At 34.0% G+C, this 19,143-nt stretch overlaps 1 protein-coding gene across 1 annotated transcript; it reads left to right on the forward strand.

The window, feature by feature from the left end:
• The first annotated feature begins 16,536 nt into the window (after window positions 1-16,536).
• Window positions 16,537-18,939, forward strand: LOC108982804 (putative S-adenosyl-L-methionine-dependent methyltransferase Mvan_0910). The gene is made up of 2 exons (XM_018954266.2): window positions 16,537-17,049; window positions 17,987-18,939. The coding sequence occupies exons 1-2, from the start codon at window positions 16,668-16,670 to the stop codon at window positions 18,616-18,618; spliced, it is 1,014 nt and encodes a 337-aa protein (XP_018809811.1). The 5' UTR covers window positions 16,537-16,667; the 3' UTR covers window positions 18,619-18,939.
• Window positions 18,940-19,143: the final 204 nt, after the last annotated feature.

Below are 19,143 nucleotides of genomic sequence, written 5' to 3' on the forward strand. Positions count from 1 at the left end.
TAAAAATATAATTTAAAAAAAAAAAACAGTTGAAAGAAACGCACGAGTAAAATGTTTATTTAATAATGTGTTTATTTATTTTTAATAATAATTATGAGTGACTGGGAATATCTTTAGAATGTTGCATTATATGCCTCATGTAGGGTCGCTCCCAGCAAGTGGTCCCCAAGAAGTAAATTGACTTTGTATGAAAGATAATAACAAAAAATGAAAGAAAATGTAGGATTCCCCAAATTATGTCCATTGGATCCGCAATTGGCTATTATTCTTTGGAATACGCTAATGGAAAATGATTTACATGTAATATTTTTTATAATATTCTATATAATTATATTTTAAATGATAGATTTTTTTATATAATATCTTATAAAAGTAACATCATTTTATAAAAATATATTTATTTTATAATATTATTGTATAATATATTGTACAATATGTTGTACGTATATCATTACTCAATGCTAATATGCCTAGGAGGAGAGATCGAGAGGACTCATCGATCGCTCCTCACACTCACAATAGCAACACCCTTACTCTTTTCTGTCCTTTAGCAAATGAAAACTAATGTTTGTTTGTTCTAAATTTGAAGGCAACAACAGTTTTTTGGTCCATGTTTTGATCAAAACACTTGCTAACTTGAATAAATTATTTTGTATCTTGATCAATCACAGGCGTAGTGGTATATCAATTTAGATCTCTTACAATTTTTTATCGAGAAATATTTTAACTATAAAGAGATTTTAAAAAAGTAAATCTATAAATTAATGTGGTACGTTATATTATAAAATTATTTTTATTGTAAAATAAATCTAATATATCATATAAAATTATATCAGTTTGTGAGTTTATTTTAATGGAATCTCTTAGTGATTGAACACTTCTCTTTTTTGTCAGATTGCAAGCAATTGGGCAAGAGTTTAAGAGAGGGAGTTGTGGGTCACACAGCCTCTGGACAAGTGACCAAGGCAGCTGCTCATCTGGCTAGGATTGTGGGACCGGTAAGTAGGGGTGTAAAAAAAGAGAAAAATTGGTTGAACCGAACCAATGGATTCGGTCCGGTTCATAACTAGTTTGGTCCAATACCATTTATTAATAACCGAAATCAGTTCAGTACTGGTTTTCATATTTTGAAAACCGGTTTAAAACAGACCGGTATATTATATATATATATATATATCTCTTTTAATTTTTTATATTATATTATATATGTTATATGCTAAATTGCTAATTAATATAACATGAAGTTTTATCTTATTATTCATTTTTATTAATCTTATAACATAAAATTAATATTATATAAGATTTTAATCTTAAACATGGACAGTATTAATATTAAGTTATTAATATAAATCTAATTTTGAAAAAACCAAATATTAGAAGAACCAGCTCTCAAGTCACAACTTCTATAGTGCCACACCTGTAAATGAAAAATTAGAAAATCCGGACTGGACTGGACCGAAATTGAAAAACCAAAAGTTTCGATTTCAGTAATGAATCAACTCGTATTGATTTTTAAATTTTCAAAACTGATGTATATCGGTTCGGTTTTAAAATTTGTTCAAAACCAAACCGATTACACCGCTACCGATACCCTTGTCGGGACTAATGAAATTTGTAGGTGACCTTAATTCATTAGTTGGGTTTTATTAAATAAATATTGATGAATATAATCTGGACAATCCAAGAGAATATGGTGAAAGGGATATTTCGAGATGTAGGAGGCGATTTGATTGGGGTTTTTTTATTTATCATGGAGTGAGTACAAAAAGTTTCATTGGATGGAGTTAAAGCCCCGGTTTGGATTGGAAACTCATCTCATCTCATCATTATAACTTTCTTAAATTCTCACACAAAATATAATAAATAATTCAACTTTTTCAAATCTCAAGACAATAATAATATTAAAAAATAATATTCTAATAATATTTTATTCAACTCATCTAAAATCATTTCAACTCATTTCTGAATCCAAACGGGGTAAGTTGAACCTGATGAATGTGGAGGCTGAAACAGATTTCCAACTAATTGTAAACTGATGGCTTTGGGATAGAATTGGTCCATTGTCAAAACTGTTGTTTGTGTTTGATTTATTGTAGATTGAGACTAAATAGGTAGGTTTGGTGGAATGTGGCATGCTAAAGTTATAAGCAATTCTTTTGAATTAATGGCACATGTTGGATGCATGGCTCAATATTAAGAACATGTTAGTATCAAGGGGATGAGTTTAAGTTTCACAATGTGTCACTTTATTCTATAAATAGAGGATGTAATCTACGATTTATTCATTAATTTTTTTGACATTTCAATCACATATACAATTTTGAATAGAAACTTTAAATTAAGAAAAAACTTCAAAACCCTTGTCTAAAATTGCTGACTTTGTTGTATCGTGAAGATGAATTACTTGTAACTTAATAGCAAAATCTTTCGAGTGGGGGTAATTATTACTTTAAAGATAGTGTTCTATACACCTAAAAGTTGCATTTATTTTCATATTGTTGTATTTTACTCAATCTTCTTCAATAGGTTTAAGGTGATAACCACAACGGAATTCGAATTTGATATGGTGACAAGTTGATATTATTTCTTACTACATTGAAAATTTCATACATTTTAGATCTAAACTTGCCAATACTTCTGGAATCCAAATCTAGTGACAATGACTAAATCAAGGTTGAATGCAAGAAACGTGGAGAAAGTGTAGTGTATAGAGGAGACACATTCTAAACACATTTTCTGATCATCTCTACGAATTTTTACATCAATCAAGTCTCTAAGAGAGATTTGGGAGGCATTAGAATTCAAGTATAGAATCGAAAAACAAGATATGGATAAATTCCTTATTAAAAAATATTTTAAATTTTACAATGAATGATAATATTTTTTTGATGGATCAAGTCCATGAGTTGCGAGTTATGGTGAACAAACTTCGAGAACTTAAGGTTAATTTTTTTGAACCTTTGCAAGTTGGGGCTATAAGTGCTGAACTTCTTCCAAGTTAGAACAATTATAAAAAGAAACTTATGCATACTGATGGGCACCAACATGGACCTAGTCTTAAAGATCCTTTGCAAGTTTCAGATGGGTCAATTACAAGATTAAGAGTTAAGAAGATCAATGAAGCAATGCAAGGATTGGTGCAATCCACTTGGGATGAAGCTAGCAAGAGCCCAACACACAAGATGAGCTTTAAAGAAGAAGAACCAGTTTTGATCTACTTGATACAAGCTGTGAAAGACATGACTTAGAGTTATTGTTTGAGCACATTGTTATTGAAGACTTTCAATTTGTTTAAATCATTTAAAGGGTTTATTTTATTAGTTTAGAATAATTAAGTTTGAGGATGTTTTATTTTGTTGAACTAGGGTTTGAAGAAATTATTGTAACCGAGTTACTGTAGTCGCAGCACTATTCATTCAGGGGTATTTTTGAAAGAAAGGTTTTTATTTTGGTTAGGGTTTTGATTAGGTTTTGATTTAAATACTCTTTGTAGCCTCATTTTAATTAGTTTATGAAATTTGATGAATTTATTTATTGTGAGTTGAGTTTATCTTCTCTTGTTCATTAATGAACTTTTGAACTTATCAAAGGTAAATTACAATTTTTATGAAGTTTTTCCTTATAATTTAGGTTCTTGAGGCAGTTTCTTCAACAGATTTAGGTTTTCATATAATCTAGATTCTTAAAACGAGTTCCTCAATATGTCTAAATTTTCCGTTGGCTTGATTTTGGCTTTCTTGAGTGAGTTTTCAAATTAATTGTGGGTTCAAGGGATTCAATTTCTACGAGTTCATATCATTTGGTATTTAAAGGTCGGCTTCCAATTAGGCCTGATTCTATCTTTAAATTATTGCATCTTCAAATTTAATTCTAGGGTTACATTGTTCTAGGGTTGCAAAAATAAAACAAAAAATAAAACAAAAAATAAAAATAAAAAGTAGGCTATCGAAATTCTTAGGATTTTTTGTTTGGCTGAAATTTACATCACCTAGGGTTTCAAAATTCTAGAGTTTCTTGCATCTCTAATTTTGTCAATTGCTTGGAGTGTCGTTCCATTGATTTTCTTCTATTTTATTGTCAATTCTTATGTGTTTGAATTTAGTTGCTTGATTATCATAATTGAATATTGATTTGTGTGATTGAATTAAAGAAAAAAAAAAGAAATGAAAGGAAAAGAAAAGAAAAGAAAATTCAAAAAAAAAAAGAAAGATAGCATATCCAAAAGTTGCTACATAATTATAATAAAAAGAAATAAAGACATTTGTTGATTGAGTTTTATCATCAAAGAGGTTGAATACATCTTTCTAGTTGATATCTTGTTTTATAATTACTCTTTTCTTAGTTTAAATTCCTTGAGTTTCGTGTCATTTTATTCCTTCTTTGTTTATTGTTCTTGTTTCTTGAACCTATTGCTGATTGGAATAATACAAGGTCGTATTTTCTTGATTTAGTTCAACTAGTTCTTAAAGAACTTGAGTGGAAAAATTATTTAGGTAAAATGCAATAGAGTGTGAGACTATTATCAGAGAAAAACTAATTAAAAGTGAAAAACGAGTGGAATGTCATTATTCGAGTATAAACACGTAAGGGAGTGTGTGAGGTTTTTCACTAACATTCTTTTTGTATAGCATATTACGATGTCTCATAGGAGTGACTCATCACCAAAGGGGATGGCAAATAACTCATCATTTGTGTTGCAAGCCATGCAACAACAGTTTGAGCGGTTGAACTTGGTGTTGGGTGAAGTCAGGGATAGGATGAATCATAACGAAGCAATAATTAGAAATCTACAGAGCATGAGAGATAGGAGGCGACGTGAGTCTAGTGTTGAAAATAGGTATGAGAATGACGAATATGGTGATGATGAGGAAGATGTAACATCGGAAGTTGGGATGCTTGGATTAGGCAGACATAGAGGAGTTAGGCGTGAAAGATGACTTAGGGGGAACCCAAGGGGTCGGGTTGGAGTAGATAGAAATCTTAGGAGCATCAAAATAAAAATACCATCTTTCCAAAGAATAACTGACCCTGAAGCTTATTTAGAGTGAGAGAAAAAGATAGAATTGATCTTTAATTGTCATAATTATTCAGAGGAGAAGAAAGTAAAGTTTGCGGTAATTGATTTCACTGATTATGCTATTATTTGATAGGCTCAATTAGTGACCAATAGGATGAGGAATTATGAGAAGCGTGTTGAGACATGGGGAGAGTTGAAAGCTCTCATGAGGAAGAGATTTGTATCTAGCCATTATTATAGAGACCTTTACCAGAAATTACAAAATTTTACACATGGGTCTAGAAGTGTGGAGGATTACTATAAAGAGATGGAGTTGGCGATGATTCGAACTAATGTAGAGGAGGACCGGGAGGCCACCATGGTTAGATTTTTTAGTAGTTTGAATAGGAAAATAGCCAATGTAGTAGAATTGCATCATTATGTGGAGAAAGAAAACATGGTGCACATGGTTATAAAGGTAGAGAGACAGTTAAAAAGAAATGGGACAACAAGGTACACTTCGATTTTTAGCACTTATTGGAAATCAAAGTGGGATAAGAATGATCAAACTATAGCAAAGAGAAAGACCGAACCACCTAAGGGAAAAGATGAGGGAACTAGCAAGAACAAACCCAACATAGAAATCCAACCTTCAAGGAATAGAGATATTAAATATTTTAAATGTTTGGATTCAGGGCACATCGCTTCTCAATGTCCAAACAAATGGGTGATGATTATGCGTGACAATGGGGAGGTGATGATTGAGAATGAGAATGATAGTGATGAGATGCCTGAGTTGGTTGATGCTAGTGATGATGATGGAGTGGAATACGCCGTGACAGGTGAATCTCTTGTTGCCAGGCGTGCTCTCAATACACATATTAATATGGATGATGCAGAGCAATAAAGGGAGAACATTTTTCATACTAGATGCCACGTCAACAACAATGTATGTAGTATGATCAATTGATGGGGGGAGTTGTACCAATGTGGCTAGCACTTCTTTAGTTGAGAAGTTAAATTTACCTACCTTGAAACACTTTAGGCAATACAAGTTGCAGTGATTGAATAATTGTGGAGAGGTTAAGGTGGATAGACAAGTGTTAGTTATTTTTTCCATTGAGAAGTATCAGGATAAGGTGTTTTGTAATATTGTGTCTATGCATTCTGGCCATATTTTGTTGGGGAGGGTGTGACACTATGATAGTAGGGTAACCCATGATGGGTTCAAGAACATGTACAGCTTTGTAAAGGAGGGCAAAATAATCCAGTTTGCTTTTTTAACTCCAAGACATGTCCATGAAGACCAACTGAAACTGAAAAGTGAGGTTGCTCAAAAAAGAAAGAATGGAAGTGAGAGTGATTAAAAAAGAAAGAATGAAAAAGAGATTGAACAAAAAATAAAGAGTGAGAGTGAAAATGAGCAACAAAAAAAAAAAGTGAAAGAAAAAATAGAAAGGTGCCTGAGAGTAAAGAAAAAAGAGTAGAGCCACGAGAGAAAAAAACAAAGAAAGCATGCGGAGAGAAAATGAAAGACAAAAGTGAGTTTCTAAGCAAAAGAGATTGAGGTTAAGATGGCTTTCTTAGCAGATCGCACTATGATTTTTATTTTCTATAAAGAGTCTTATCTTAATCTTGATGAAACTAACCGGTCTCTTCCTAGTTTGGTTGTTTATTTGTTGCAAGAGTTTGAGGATGTATTCCCAGAGGAGATGCCGAATGAGTTGCCACTCATTAGAGGCATTGAGCATCAGATTGATTTTGTACCCGGAATTGCTATTCTAAACCAATCAGCCTATAGGAGTAATCCAGAGGAGACAAATGAGCTTCAAATGTAAGTTGAGGATTTGATGAGCAAGGGGTATATGAGGGAGAGCATGAACCCATGTGTAGTACTAATGCTACTAGTGCCAAAGAAGGATGGGACGTGGATGATGTCCATTGATTGCAGAGCGGTCAACAATATCACGATAAAGTATCGCCACCCCATTCCTAGATTAGATGATATACTTGATGAATTGCATGTTTCATGTATTTTCAGTAAAATTAATCTTAAAAGTGGGTACCATCAAATTAGAATAAAAGAGAGTGATGAATGAAAAACTGCTTTTAAGACAAAGTATGGGCTTTATGAATGGTTGGTTATGCCATTTGGACTTACAAATGTGCCTAGTACTTTCATGATATTAATGAACTATGTCCTACATGCGTTCATATGGAAGTTTGTGGTTGTGTACTTTGATGATATCCTACAACAATGACTTAAATGAGCATATTCAGCATTTGAGATATGTGTTTGATGTGTTGAGATGTAAAAAGTTGTATGCCAATTTTAAGAAATGTACATTTTACATGGAAAAAGTTTTTTTTTTTTTTTTGTTATGTTGTTAGTACAAAAGGTATTGAGGTGGACGAAGAGAAAGTCAAGGCCATCAAGGAATGTCCAACGCCTAAAAGCATCATTGAGGTAAGAAGCGTTCATGGCTTAGTTAGCTTTTATCGGCATTTTGTTAAAGACTTTAGCACCATTGTTGCACCACTCACTAAAGTAATTAAAAAGAATGTTGGGTTTCATTAGGGGCTGATCAAGAGAATGCTTTTACTACTATCAAAGAAGGTTGTGCTTTGCACCTGTGTTAGCATTACCTGACTTTAACAAAGTTTTTGAGATTGAATGTGATCCCTCAGTATTAAATCATGAGAATAGGAGAGTCCGAAAGGTGTTCTGTGAAATGCCTCAATGAGCGAAAATGTATTGAATAATATCTGTCTTTGAATAATGTATTGCAAAGGAAACAACCAACTGTATTTTGTAAAATCATCAACTACAACAAGATGGTAACTGTAACCTGTAGAGGACAAGTGCCGGACCCCAAACATCTAAAAACATTAATTGAAAAGGAGTGGCGGAGATGGAAGGAAAGGAAGGATGTGGGAGAGCATGTGATTTAACTTGTAAACAAGTTGTACAAGTGTGAGCAGTAGATTAGTATTTAAAGGAAGCTAAGAACTGTTAATAACAAGTGACGTGATGCTGGGTGAAGTATGTCCAAGACGCATGTGCTAGGTAGAGGGAGATGTGCGAGTGCCAATGAGTGCATGATGTGCGGAAGCAGTTTTTGGTGAGGTCGAAACTGTTGATGAGAGGACATACAAGCCATCCTTAACAGTGCCCTGAAGTCGAACCTCCTATGTTTGTAAATACTTCATAAGAAAACCAGAGGAATAAAACTCAAAGTAAACTGAATTGTCCAAGCAAAATTGTCTCACAGATAAAAGATTTTTTGTTATAGAAGGAACATGTAAAAGTTGACTGAGTAGAAAATTGTCATTTGGCATATGGAGATGAGCCGAACCAGTATGTTGGATGGAAATGGAAGAGCCATCTCCAATGCTGACTTGATCTGAGCCTTGATAAGACATTGCATCCAAGTTGAGATTGTGAACATCTCCTGTAAAATGAGTCATAGCTGCACTATATGGGAACAATTGATTAAAAATAGGTGGGGTAAAAGGAGTCTGAGTAGTAGTATAGTTAGCCAAGAAATATGGTGGGGGGAAGCTTGATAGGCTTGATTAAACCTATAGTAACAGGTTAGTGCAGTGTGCACCAGCTTATGACAGACTTGGCATGTAGGTCTAGAATCATTTCTGTTGGAGAAAAAATTCGAGGGCCCTTTCCCATTACCACGACCTCGACCCCTGTTTGTACGACCACCCCTGCCTCTGTAATTTGAAGAATGAAAAGTGGTGGGAGGCTGTTTGGTGACAGTGAGGTGGGCAGAAAATTGATTACCCAATAACAGAGAATGAGATTGATGAGCTAGTCGAGACTCATGATTTAAGAGAAAATTGTAAATCTGTTGTGATGATAAATAATCAGCTCATGTAACGAGTGAGGTAACAAGAGATTCATAATCGAAACCTAAACCAGCAAGGAGATAGACATAAAACTCAGTGGATGATAAGGATTGACCTACCGCACTTAAAGAGGATGCAAGAGACTTAGCTTTGTTATAATACTCAGTGATACTCTCGGAACCTCTTTTTAGTGTTGCCAGCTGAAAATGAGTCTGCATAAGATGTGCTGAGAATTGAGCTGTGAAAAGCTCTTGAAGTGTACGCCAAACCTCGCTGGAGATGGTACAGTCCAGTACCTGCGCCAACACATTTTCAGAGAGGGAAAAGTTAAGTGCAGAAAGTATTCATTGATCAACTAAGTTCCACTATGTGAAATGTGGATTTGGTTGGTTATTAATCATGGGGGGAGGCATAGATAAAGTGTCATCCACATAATCATATAACTGGTTTCCTTTGAGAAAATGAACCATTTGGGCTTTCCTTAATAAATAGTTATCAATTGTAAGTTTAATGGGAACACAGTTGTTGGTATTGTTGGTGTTGGTAACAGAGTAAGCTGGGCATGGGGGTGGGGGTAGGGGTGAAGACGCCATGATGAGGTGAGGAAGACGTGAGTCTTACTGATCTCCTGATACCATATTAAATCATGAGAATAGGAGAGCCCGAAAGCTGTTCTGTGAAATGCCTCAATGGGCGAAAATGTATTAAATAATATCTGTCTTTTTCACACTTTGCTTCTTTTACATTTACATGTATTTATACACAGAGTCATAAGAAACTTTCCCTCTAGACTGATGACACGTGTATGATATAGTACATTTCTGTTACAAGGGTATTTCATTTCTCTGCTCTGATACATTTGCTGAGTGCTCTTGAGGCCTTTTCCGTGCGCCATGTCCTTCATTGCAGAGTATTTGGTGCCTCTGTTTTACTGAGTGCTTCTGCTCCTTTTGCCGTTGGCTGTGTCCTTTATTGATGAGAGGATTCTCTTTGTCATTTGAGTTGGTGCTTATGACAGTGGGTATTCTTTATTTAACACTCAGGAATAGGGATTTGAGCCGTTTTGATGTAGGATGGACAACCTATAGCCTTCTTCAGTGAGAAGTTAAGTGGGGTGTCCCTAAAGTACCCTACTTATGACAAAGAGCTTTATGCTCTTATTCGTGCTTTAAAGACTTGGCAGCACTACCTATAGCCTAGGGAATTTGTGGTTCACACCGATCATGAATCATTGAAGCATCTCAAATGTCAAGGTAAGTTGAATAAAAGGCATGCTAGATGGATGGAATACATTGAGACATTTTCATATGTCATTCGTTACAAGTAAGGTAAGGAGAACATTGTTGTTGATGCGTTATCCCAAAGGTATGTCATTTTTACTTCTTTGAGTGCCAAAATGCTTGGATTTGAATATGTGAAAGACATGTATGCCGATGACGTTGGCTTTTTTTTATGTATATATGGCATGTGATAATGCGGCAATTAATAAGTTTTACAAGTATGATGGTTATTTGTTTAAAGAAAGCAAACTTTGTGTGCCAAGTTGTTCTGTGTGTGAGTTATTGCTGTGTGAAACACGTGGTGGGGGATTAATGGGACACTTTGGTGTCAATAAAACTTTAGACATTTTGCATGAACATTTCTTTTGGCCTAAGATGAAGAGAGACGTCAATCGCATTTGTGGCATATGCATTACATGTAAAAATGCCAAATCTAAGGTTTTGTCATATGGGTTGTATACACCCTTACCCGTTCCTAGTGAGCCATGGGTAGACATATCTATGAACTTTTTCTTGGGGCTGCCTAGGACAAAAAGGGTTAGAGATTCTATTTTTGTGATTGTGGATAGATTTAGTAAGCTGACACATTTCATTCCATACCATAAAACAGATGATGCTACAAACAAACATAGCTAACTTATTTTTCAGGAAGATAGTGCGATTCCATGGTGTGCCTAGGAGTATTGTTTTTGATAGAGATATTAAATTCCTTAGCTACTTTTGGAAGGTGTTGTGAGGAAATTGGGTACTAAACTCTTATTTTCCATTACTTGTCATCCACAAACTGACGATCAGACTGAAGTAGTTAATAAGACTTTAACTCAACCTTTATGCACTGTTGTTCATAAGAATTTAAAAACTTGGGATGATTGTTTGCCATTCATAGAGTTTGCATATAATAAGATCATGCATACAACTACTTCATATTCTCCTTCTGAAATTGTTAATGGTTTTAATCCACTTACATATTTAGATTTGATATCTTTACATGTTAATGGCAGGAGTAGCTTAGATGGACGAAAGAAGACGGAGTTAGTGAAGTCACTTCATGAGAGGGTACGACTTCAAATTACCCAAAAGAATGAGATGTTTGCTTCCCAAGCCAATAAAGGGCGAATGCATATCATTTTTGAACTAGGAGATTGAGTTTGAGTTCACATGCGCAAAGAAATATTCCTAAACCATAGACGGACTAAGTTGCATCCTCGAGAAGAGGACCATTCTAGATTCTTGAGAAAATTAATGACAATGCATATAAAATTGATCTTCCAGATGAGTATAAAGTGTTTGCTACTTTCAATGTTTCTAACATTTCTCCTTTTGATGTAGGCGAAGATTCGAAGTCGAATCCTTTTGAGGAGGGGGAATGATGGGCATAATATGGATCTAGTCTTAAAAATCTTTTGCAAGTTTCAGATGAGCCAATTACACGATCAAGAGCTAAGAAGATCAAGGAAATAATGCAAGGATTGGTGCAACCCACTTGGGATGAAGCTAGCAAGAGCCCAACATATAAGATGAGCTTCAAAGAAGAAGAACTAGTTTTGATCCACTTGATACAAGTTGTGGAAGACATAACTTAGAGTTATTGTTTGGGCCTATTGTTATTGAAGGCTTTCAATTTGTTTAAATCATTTAAATGATTTGTTTTATTAGTCTAGAATAATTGGGCTTGAGGATATTTGGTCTACATATATTTTATTTTGTTAAACTAGGGTTTCAAGAAGTTACTGTAACTGCTGCACTATTTATTCAGGGGTATTTTTGAAAGAAATGACTTTATTTTGGTTAAGGTTTTAATTAGGTTTTGATTTAAATACTCTTTGTAGTTTCATTTTAATTAGTTTATGAAATTTGATGAATTTATTCATTGTGAGTTGAGTTTATCTCATCTTGTTCATAAATGAACTTTTGAACTTATCAAAAGTAAATGACAATTCTTGTTGCGTTCTTCCTTATACTTTAGGTTCTTGAGACAAGTTTTTTAATGGATTTATATTTTCATATAATCTAGGTTCTTGAAACAAGTTCCTCAACGGGTCTAAATTTTCCATTAGCTTGATTTTGGCTTTCTTGGGTGAGTTTTCAAATTAATTGTGGGTTCAATGAATTCTCAGTGAATTCTATTTCCACGGATTCATATCATACACAATAGATGATTTCAAAATAGAGCAAATTCAAAAATATTTACGATATGAAGAGGAAACCTGAATTCATTATAAGAAATTATTTTCCACAAATAGCTCTAAAGTGAATTTGTTGAAAAGGGGAATAGTTTTTAAAATAATTTTGAAGGAAACAAGAGAAAATACAATTAGTTTCCCAACAATGGTGTCAAATACAAGAAAAATAAAATTTGTTACAATTGTAAAAAAAATGGGCATCTTAAATGGGAATGCAGGTACAAAAAGAAATAAAGTAAAAAAAATGGCAATCTCAATAGCATTATAAAGATGCAACGGATGGATATATAATACAAAAGGGAAACCACAACTCTACAAAATTTGCGGGAAAATGAACTGTAGAAGCTCAGTTTACTTTTGGGAAGAAACTTATCCTTGTTAATATTCTTTATGTCCAAAAAATAAGGAAAAACCTTGTATTTGCAAATTTACTTTTTAAGAAAGATGTCAAAACTGTAATTAAATATGATAATGTGATTATTTCAAAATGAGTGTTTGTTGGAAAATTGTACACTTATGATGGCATGTTTAAACTGAGTATTTATCAAAGAAATTATGATTCTACGTATATTGTTGAGTCTTCTACTTTGTGGCACAATCATTTTACACATTTAAATTTTATGTCAAAGTATAGTTTAATTTCATATAATCATGACCATAATGCTAAATGTGAGATTTGCATTTAATAGAAAATGACAAAGAAACATCTCTCGAAAACAATCATAAATACACAATTATTAGGATTTGTGCATTCTGATATTTGTAAATTTAATGGTATTTTAACTAGATGATGCAATAAATATTTTATTACTTTTATTGATGACTTTTCTAGATATATATATATATATATTTAATGAAAAGTAAATATAAGGCCTTTAATATGTTCAAAACGTTAAAAGTCTGCTCTTGAAAATTAAGAAAAGAGAAATTAAGATACTTCACAATGATAGAGAATATTTTCCCATTGACTTTTCTTTATATTGAGAAGAGAATGCCATTATACATCAAACTAGCACATCCTATACCTTACAAAAAAATGGCTTAGCAAAAAGAAAAAATAGGAAACTAGTTGATATGTTAAATGCTACTACAATTTTGAATACAAAATTGTTTTTTAATTTGTAGGGAAAGACTTGCTTACAAAATACCATTTGCATAATAAAATATATTCTACAAAATTTAAAGTTCCACCATATGAACTATGGAAAGGCATAAAATCAAAACTAGAATACCTAAGGGTATGGGGAGATATAGTGGGAGATATATTTTATGTCAATCTCATTACGTTAAAAAAATGCTTCTTAAATTTTAACACTTGGAATTAAAAAAACAAACACCCAATATAATTTTTCATTTAAATTAAACAAGAATGCAATTGGTAGCTTAATATATGCACTGCACTGCACTAGGGTATATATTTCATTTGTAGTATGCAAACTTTCTAGATATACAAATAATCATAGTACAAAACATTTGAAAGCAATTAATAGAGTCATTGGGTAGCTTAAAAGAACTAGTTCGGATTGTATTACATCAATTTTCCTAGTGTACTAGAAGAATATTGTGATGATAGTTGGATTACTAGTATAAGTGATAATAATATTATGTCTGGTTGGTTGTCACACTTGGTAGTGGAGATATTTCAAGAATTTCTAAGAAATAGATGAGTATATAACATTATACAATGAAATCTGAATTTGTAGTCTTGGCGACAACAGACAAATAGGCAAATGACTGAGAAATTTGTTATTTGATATAAATTTGTAGTTACAACTGATATCAGCCATTTCTTTGCAATATGATAGTAAAGCTACTATGTCTAAGTCTTATAGTAAACTCTATAATGAGAGATTTATACATATTAAGCAATTAATAAGTGATGGTATTATCATTATTATATATGTGTGATCAAGTAAAAACTTGACGGATCCTCTCACCAAAGTACTCTAGAGAGATTTGGAGATTAGTAATCTAGTGAAATGAGTTTGAAACCTTTTTCTTTTCTAAAAGTCACCTGTAATAGGAACTCAAGCTTACACTATTAATAGATAGTTTAAGATTTAGAGGGTAACAACAAGTTCCAGTTATGTGGCTAAAATAAAACTAAGATTTTAATTTAATCTGAGAAACTCATTCCAGGATGCTCAATGCTAACTATTACGATAAATGAAGGATGAACATTATATTCTTAATGATTCTCACTAGCAAGTTTTTAAAGTAAAAGAGATACAAAATGAACTTTACCTATATGAACATAAGAAATGGAGACAACTTCCAGCAAAAGTTTAATGTTTACTTTTGTAAATGTTCATGAAACATGGATTAGTGCAAATTAAATTTGCTATTTCGCTAAAATTGGATAGAATCATGTGTTTTGTATTTTCATTCCTTAACATATAAAGTTTTGGTTTAAGATTAGGTCACCATAGACTTTGTTAAGCGATTGAGATACTTACTCTACCATAAGGTTTAAGTCGAAAGATATCTTCTCGTATGCATGAGGATATCAGTATTTGGCTATGCATGACACAATGGTAAATGTTCATGAAACATGGATTAGTGCAAATAAGTTTGTGAATTATTTTGCTAAAATTGGATGGAATCATGTGTTCGGTATTTTCGTTCCTAACATATGAAGTTTTGGTTTAAGCTTAAGTGGCTCGAACTGGTGCCATCTCTTAAGAGGTGCAAGCTGGTTATCCACTTGACCAAGTATACTTATTGGTCTTTAAATGAAAGTTATATACTTTAAACTAATAACTTTGAGTTGAAAAGTCGATTTTCACAATGTGCCACTTCATTCTCTATAAATAGAGGATGTAACCCACAAATTTATTCATTTATTTTTTTTCATTCCAGTCACATTATCACATACATAATTTTTTCAATTGAAAAATTATAAGTTATGTATTGTGATTTTTCACAATGTGGCACGTCATTCTATGTAAATAGAGGATAGAACTAATGAATTTGTTGATTAATTTTTTCTTCATTTCAATCACACACAATTTTGCTAGTTATAAAGTCCCAAATTATGGGTTGTGATGTCTTGTAACAAGGTAATCACATAAGGGCAGCACTACACTCACCGAGGATTCCTCCCGAGACATGCAATGCTCTGTTTTTTTTTTATGTATTTTTTTAATCCCCTTAAGCATTTAGAAAAAATAAAAATTTACAAAATCATTAAAAAATACTTCATTAATCATAAAGTTAAAAGAGTTTTGCTACTCATCATCCCTACACAACATACACCACACTTATTTTTATTTTTTATTATTATTTTTTTTAAATTTTGTTAAGTTTTATTCTTCCTAAACTAATTGAATTTGTCTATTCATTATCCATTCATCACATATTTGGTAAAAGAAAAAAATTAAAAAATTATGTGTGGTGTGTGGTGTAAGGATAATGAGTAAATTTTTTCTGTTACAAGACATCACAACCTATAATTTGGAGAGTTTTGTAACTCATCATCCCTACACACTATACATCACTTATTATTTTTTTTATAATTTTTTTTTAAATTTTGTTTAGTTTTATTCTTACCATACAAATTATTTTTTTATTCATCATCCATCCATCACATATTTGATAAAAGAAAAAAAATTAAAGAATTATATGTAGTGTGAGGATGATGAATAAATTTTTTTCTTATTAATAAAAGCAAGGAAAAAAAAAAGAAAAAAGGTATATAGGGACGAACAATTGAGAGGGACCGAAATACCGCAAGTACTAGAGTGGCTAAATTCTATTCAAGTTGTAAACATCCCAAAGTGAAAACTGAAAAGGCACTGCCTTTAAGACCCCTCCCAACTAGTCAACTACTCCCCACCAAAACCCTGCCAACCAGTTGGCGACGTGGATGACGTGCCGCAGAGCTCTCTCTCTCTCTCTCTCTCGCTCTCAGGGCATGAGATATACAGAATACAGATCATTACAGACAAGCCGGTCGTATTCAGCCAAAAAAAACTACTCGTTAATGGACAAAACACTCGAAGAGTTTAATATATTGTTAGGAGCCACTCACCTCTGATAACATGTCACCCATCTCTGGTGGAGCCAATTTCTGGGGCTTTACTTTTTTGGGAAACAATGGGGCATGTGGAATTTGTGGCAGTCGTGGACAACATTTTCACCCTCCTTTTCAACAAGAGCAAGGCAAGGAAGGCAGGACATACGATATATAAGATCTTTTCTCCAGCGTTGGTTTTGTGTGTGGCTCTCTTTTTCTTATCTCTACAAATTTCTTCTCTCCGAGTGATCTCTCTCCACTCTTATATATCATGCATTATCTCCTTGGCTCTCTTTTATTAGCTTGAACTTCTGGGGGTGTTATTTGCAGGCATGTCAGACCAAGAAAATGCCTTGCCTACAGACCCAACTTGGCCTGAGCTTAAGCTCCCAGAACTGCTATTTACAGACACGGTTAGAGAAGTCCATGCCACCATTGAAAATGAATGGGATCCCCTCCTGCGCTCAGCGTGTCAAACAGCTGCAGGAAGAGCACTTTGGAAGCATTTGATCCATGACCCTCTTGCAGACTTGCTTGCAGGAGAAACTTACCTCACAAGCCTGTACGAGAAGATCAAGAAAGACCGTATCAACAATGCACGAGAAGTTTCTGGGGTGATTCTTGCTGTCCGGACCCTCTGGTTTGATTCCAAACTTGAAGCTGCTTTGAATTCCTTCACTAGGAGAGAAGCGCAGGTTGTCATTCTCGGTGCAGGTTAGTAACTCTCCTTAACCACAAGTTCTTGCATTTCATGTTTAGCCAGCAATCATGTTACATTGTACTATATATGGACGAATTCAGTTGAAACTAAAGAGATTCTAATTTTGGATGACCAATGCCTCGAATCATAACTAGGATTATCCATCATTCCAGACAAGTGATTTAGTTATGTTACCTTGTCATAGACTCATATGTTTGATATGTTGCGTTTGTATAGTCTTTCTTGGGGATTCTCATCATAAAAAACCTTGTCATATGCCTGCTTTCTCAACCCTGCTCTGAAGTAAACCAGCTGATTAAAACCACACCCCGACTTTAAAGAAAATGATAGGTCCAGAGCTTCTTGCAAATTGTTTCTGTACTAAACTAGAGAGCTGAACCATGATTTACAAATCTTTAATGATAGCTGGCAGATACATATGCACACTACAGAAAGCCAAGATAATTCAATCGATAAAGTTATGGACTATGGCCAATTTATAAAGTAGTTACCATATACACTTGATCATCACCAGTTGACATGTCGATAACTTGCATCCAAGATGGGTAGTGTTTGAGAAGCATGAGATATGCTCGCATTCCCAGTTCAAATGAGGAATCCTCTTTAACTCTGGATAAATGTTATTTGATGACGAGGAACTCTAGAGACTGTGCAACTGCTACATGTTTTTTTTATCCAGTTAAACCCGCACCCGTGTCTCGCACCCACACGGCACAGATTAGGTTAATCATTGGTTTTTCTACTTATGCACATGGGCCCATAGAAATTGTTTGTTTGCACCCTAGGTTCGAACCTTAGACCTGGGTAGCATACCCTCGAGACCAAAGTTCTTACCACTTGAGCCGTTCCCTAGTGGTTAACTCCAGCTAAATTGTCAGCTGCATTCGTTATTATTTTGAGATTACATGTCTTTGGTCTTTTGTCCTGTAGGAATGGATGCAAGGGCATACCGTTTAAGCTGTTTGAAGGACAGTGATGTTTTTGAAGTTGATTTTCCCAAAGTTTTGCAAGTGAAAACCACTCTTCTGCAGGCAGCAATGGAAACCACAAATGAACACCAGCATCTAACACTGAAATCAAAATCACTGACCAGGGTGGCTGCTGACATCAGAGATAGTGACTGGCTTGAAAAGCTTCAAATATCAGGTTTTGTGCCAGAGAAGAACACAATATGGGTTCTTGAAGGTATACTTTACTACCTGTCACAGCCCCAGGCGATGCAGGTACTGAAGACCATAGCTGAAAAGTGTGCCCTAACCAGCACAGTCCTATTAGCAGACTTCATGAACAAATCATCAATCACACTTTCAAGTTCCATCTTCCACTTTTACAGTGATTGGCCTGATCATCTTCTGCCATCTCTCGGGTTTTCTCATGTTAAGCTTTCACAAATTGGTGATCCAGATGCTCATTTTGGGTTAATGCATGATCCCCTAAATCTGTTCAACAGACTTCGCAGCTTGCCTAGATCTCTACAAAACCACCCAGATGATGGAACACCATGCTGTCGCTTATATTTGGTGCAGGCTTCTGGTTCACCCAACCAAACCATTCTTCCATAGAGAGCCAAGAGATCAGTAATAATATAAGAAGACAGCTAGCAGTTATAGCATAGATTTAGGCATCATTGTTTGTAGTACTGCTCTAAAATGTATGTAAGGAACTACACCTGAAGATAATCAGAAGGAAAACATGATAGCCGTTAGATGGTTCTCCTGCAATTGTGCAGGTATATAAACTAGCAAAGCTCTGAAGTAGTTCCAATTTTCTCCAAGAAAAAAATGGAGCATAAAGACTTCCTTAGAGAAGAAACTTTCTAATAGTTCTGTATTTATCAAGTCATATTAATAGCAAATTCTAATTACTTCTATTGCTTGCTGCAATCTGGTTTAGCTGGAATAGTCTAAATAAAAGGTGAAATTGATGGGGGAAAGTTATTCATAACTGATACATCTGATGAAGGTTCTTCATTATTGCGTCAATTAAGAGGACAACTACAGCAGATTGTTTGGATGAGGGTCAGAAGGTTCAGCCAAGATTCTCATCGTCCCATCAAGCCACTAACCATTGGTAAACCTTTTGTATGC

The sequence above is a fragment of the Juglans regia genome, chromosome 6 (genome assembly GCF_001411555.2).
Source record: "Juglans regia cultivar Chandler chromosome 6, Walnut 2.0, whole genome shotgun sequence".
Taxonomy (NCBI): domain Eukaryota; kingdom Viridiplantae; phylum Streptophyta; class Magnoliopsida; order Fagales; family Juglandaceae; genus Juglans; species Juglans regia.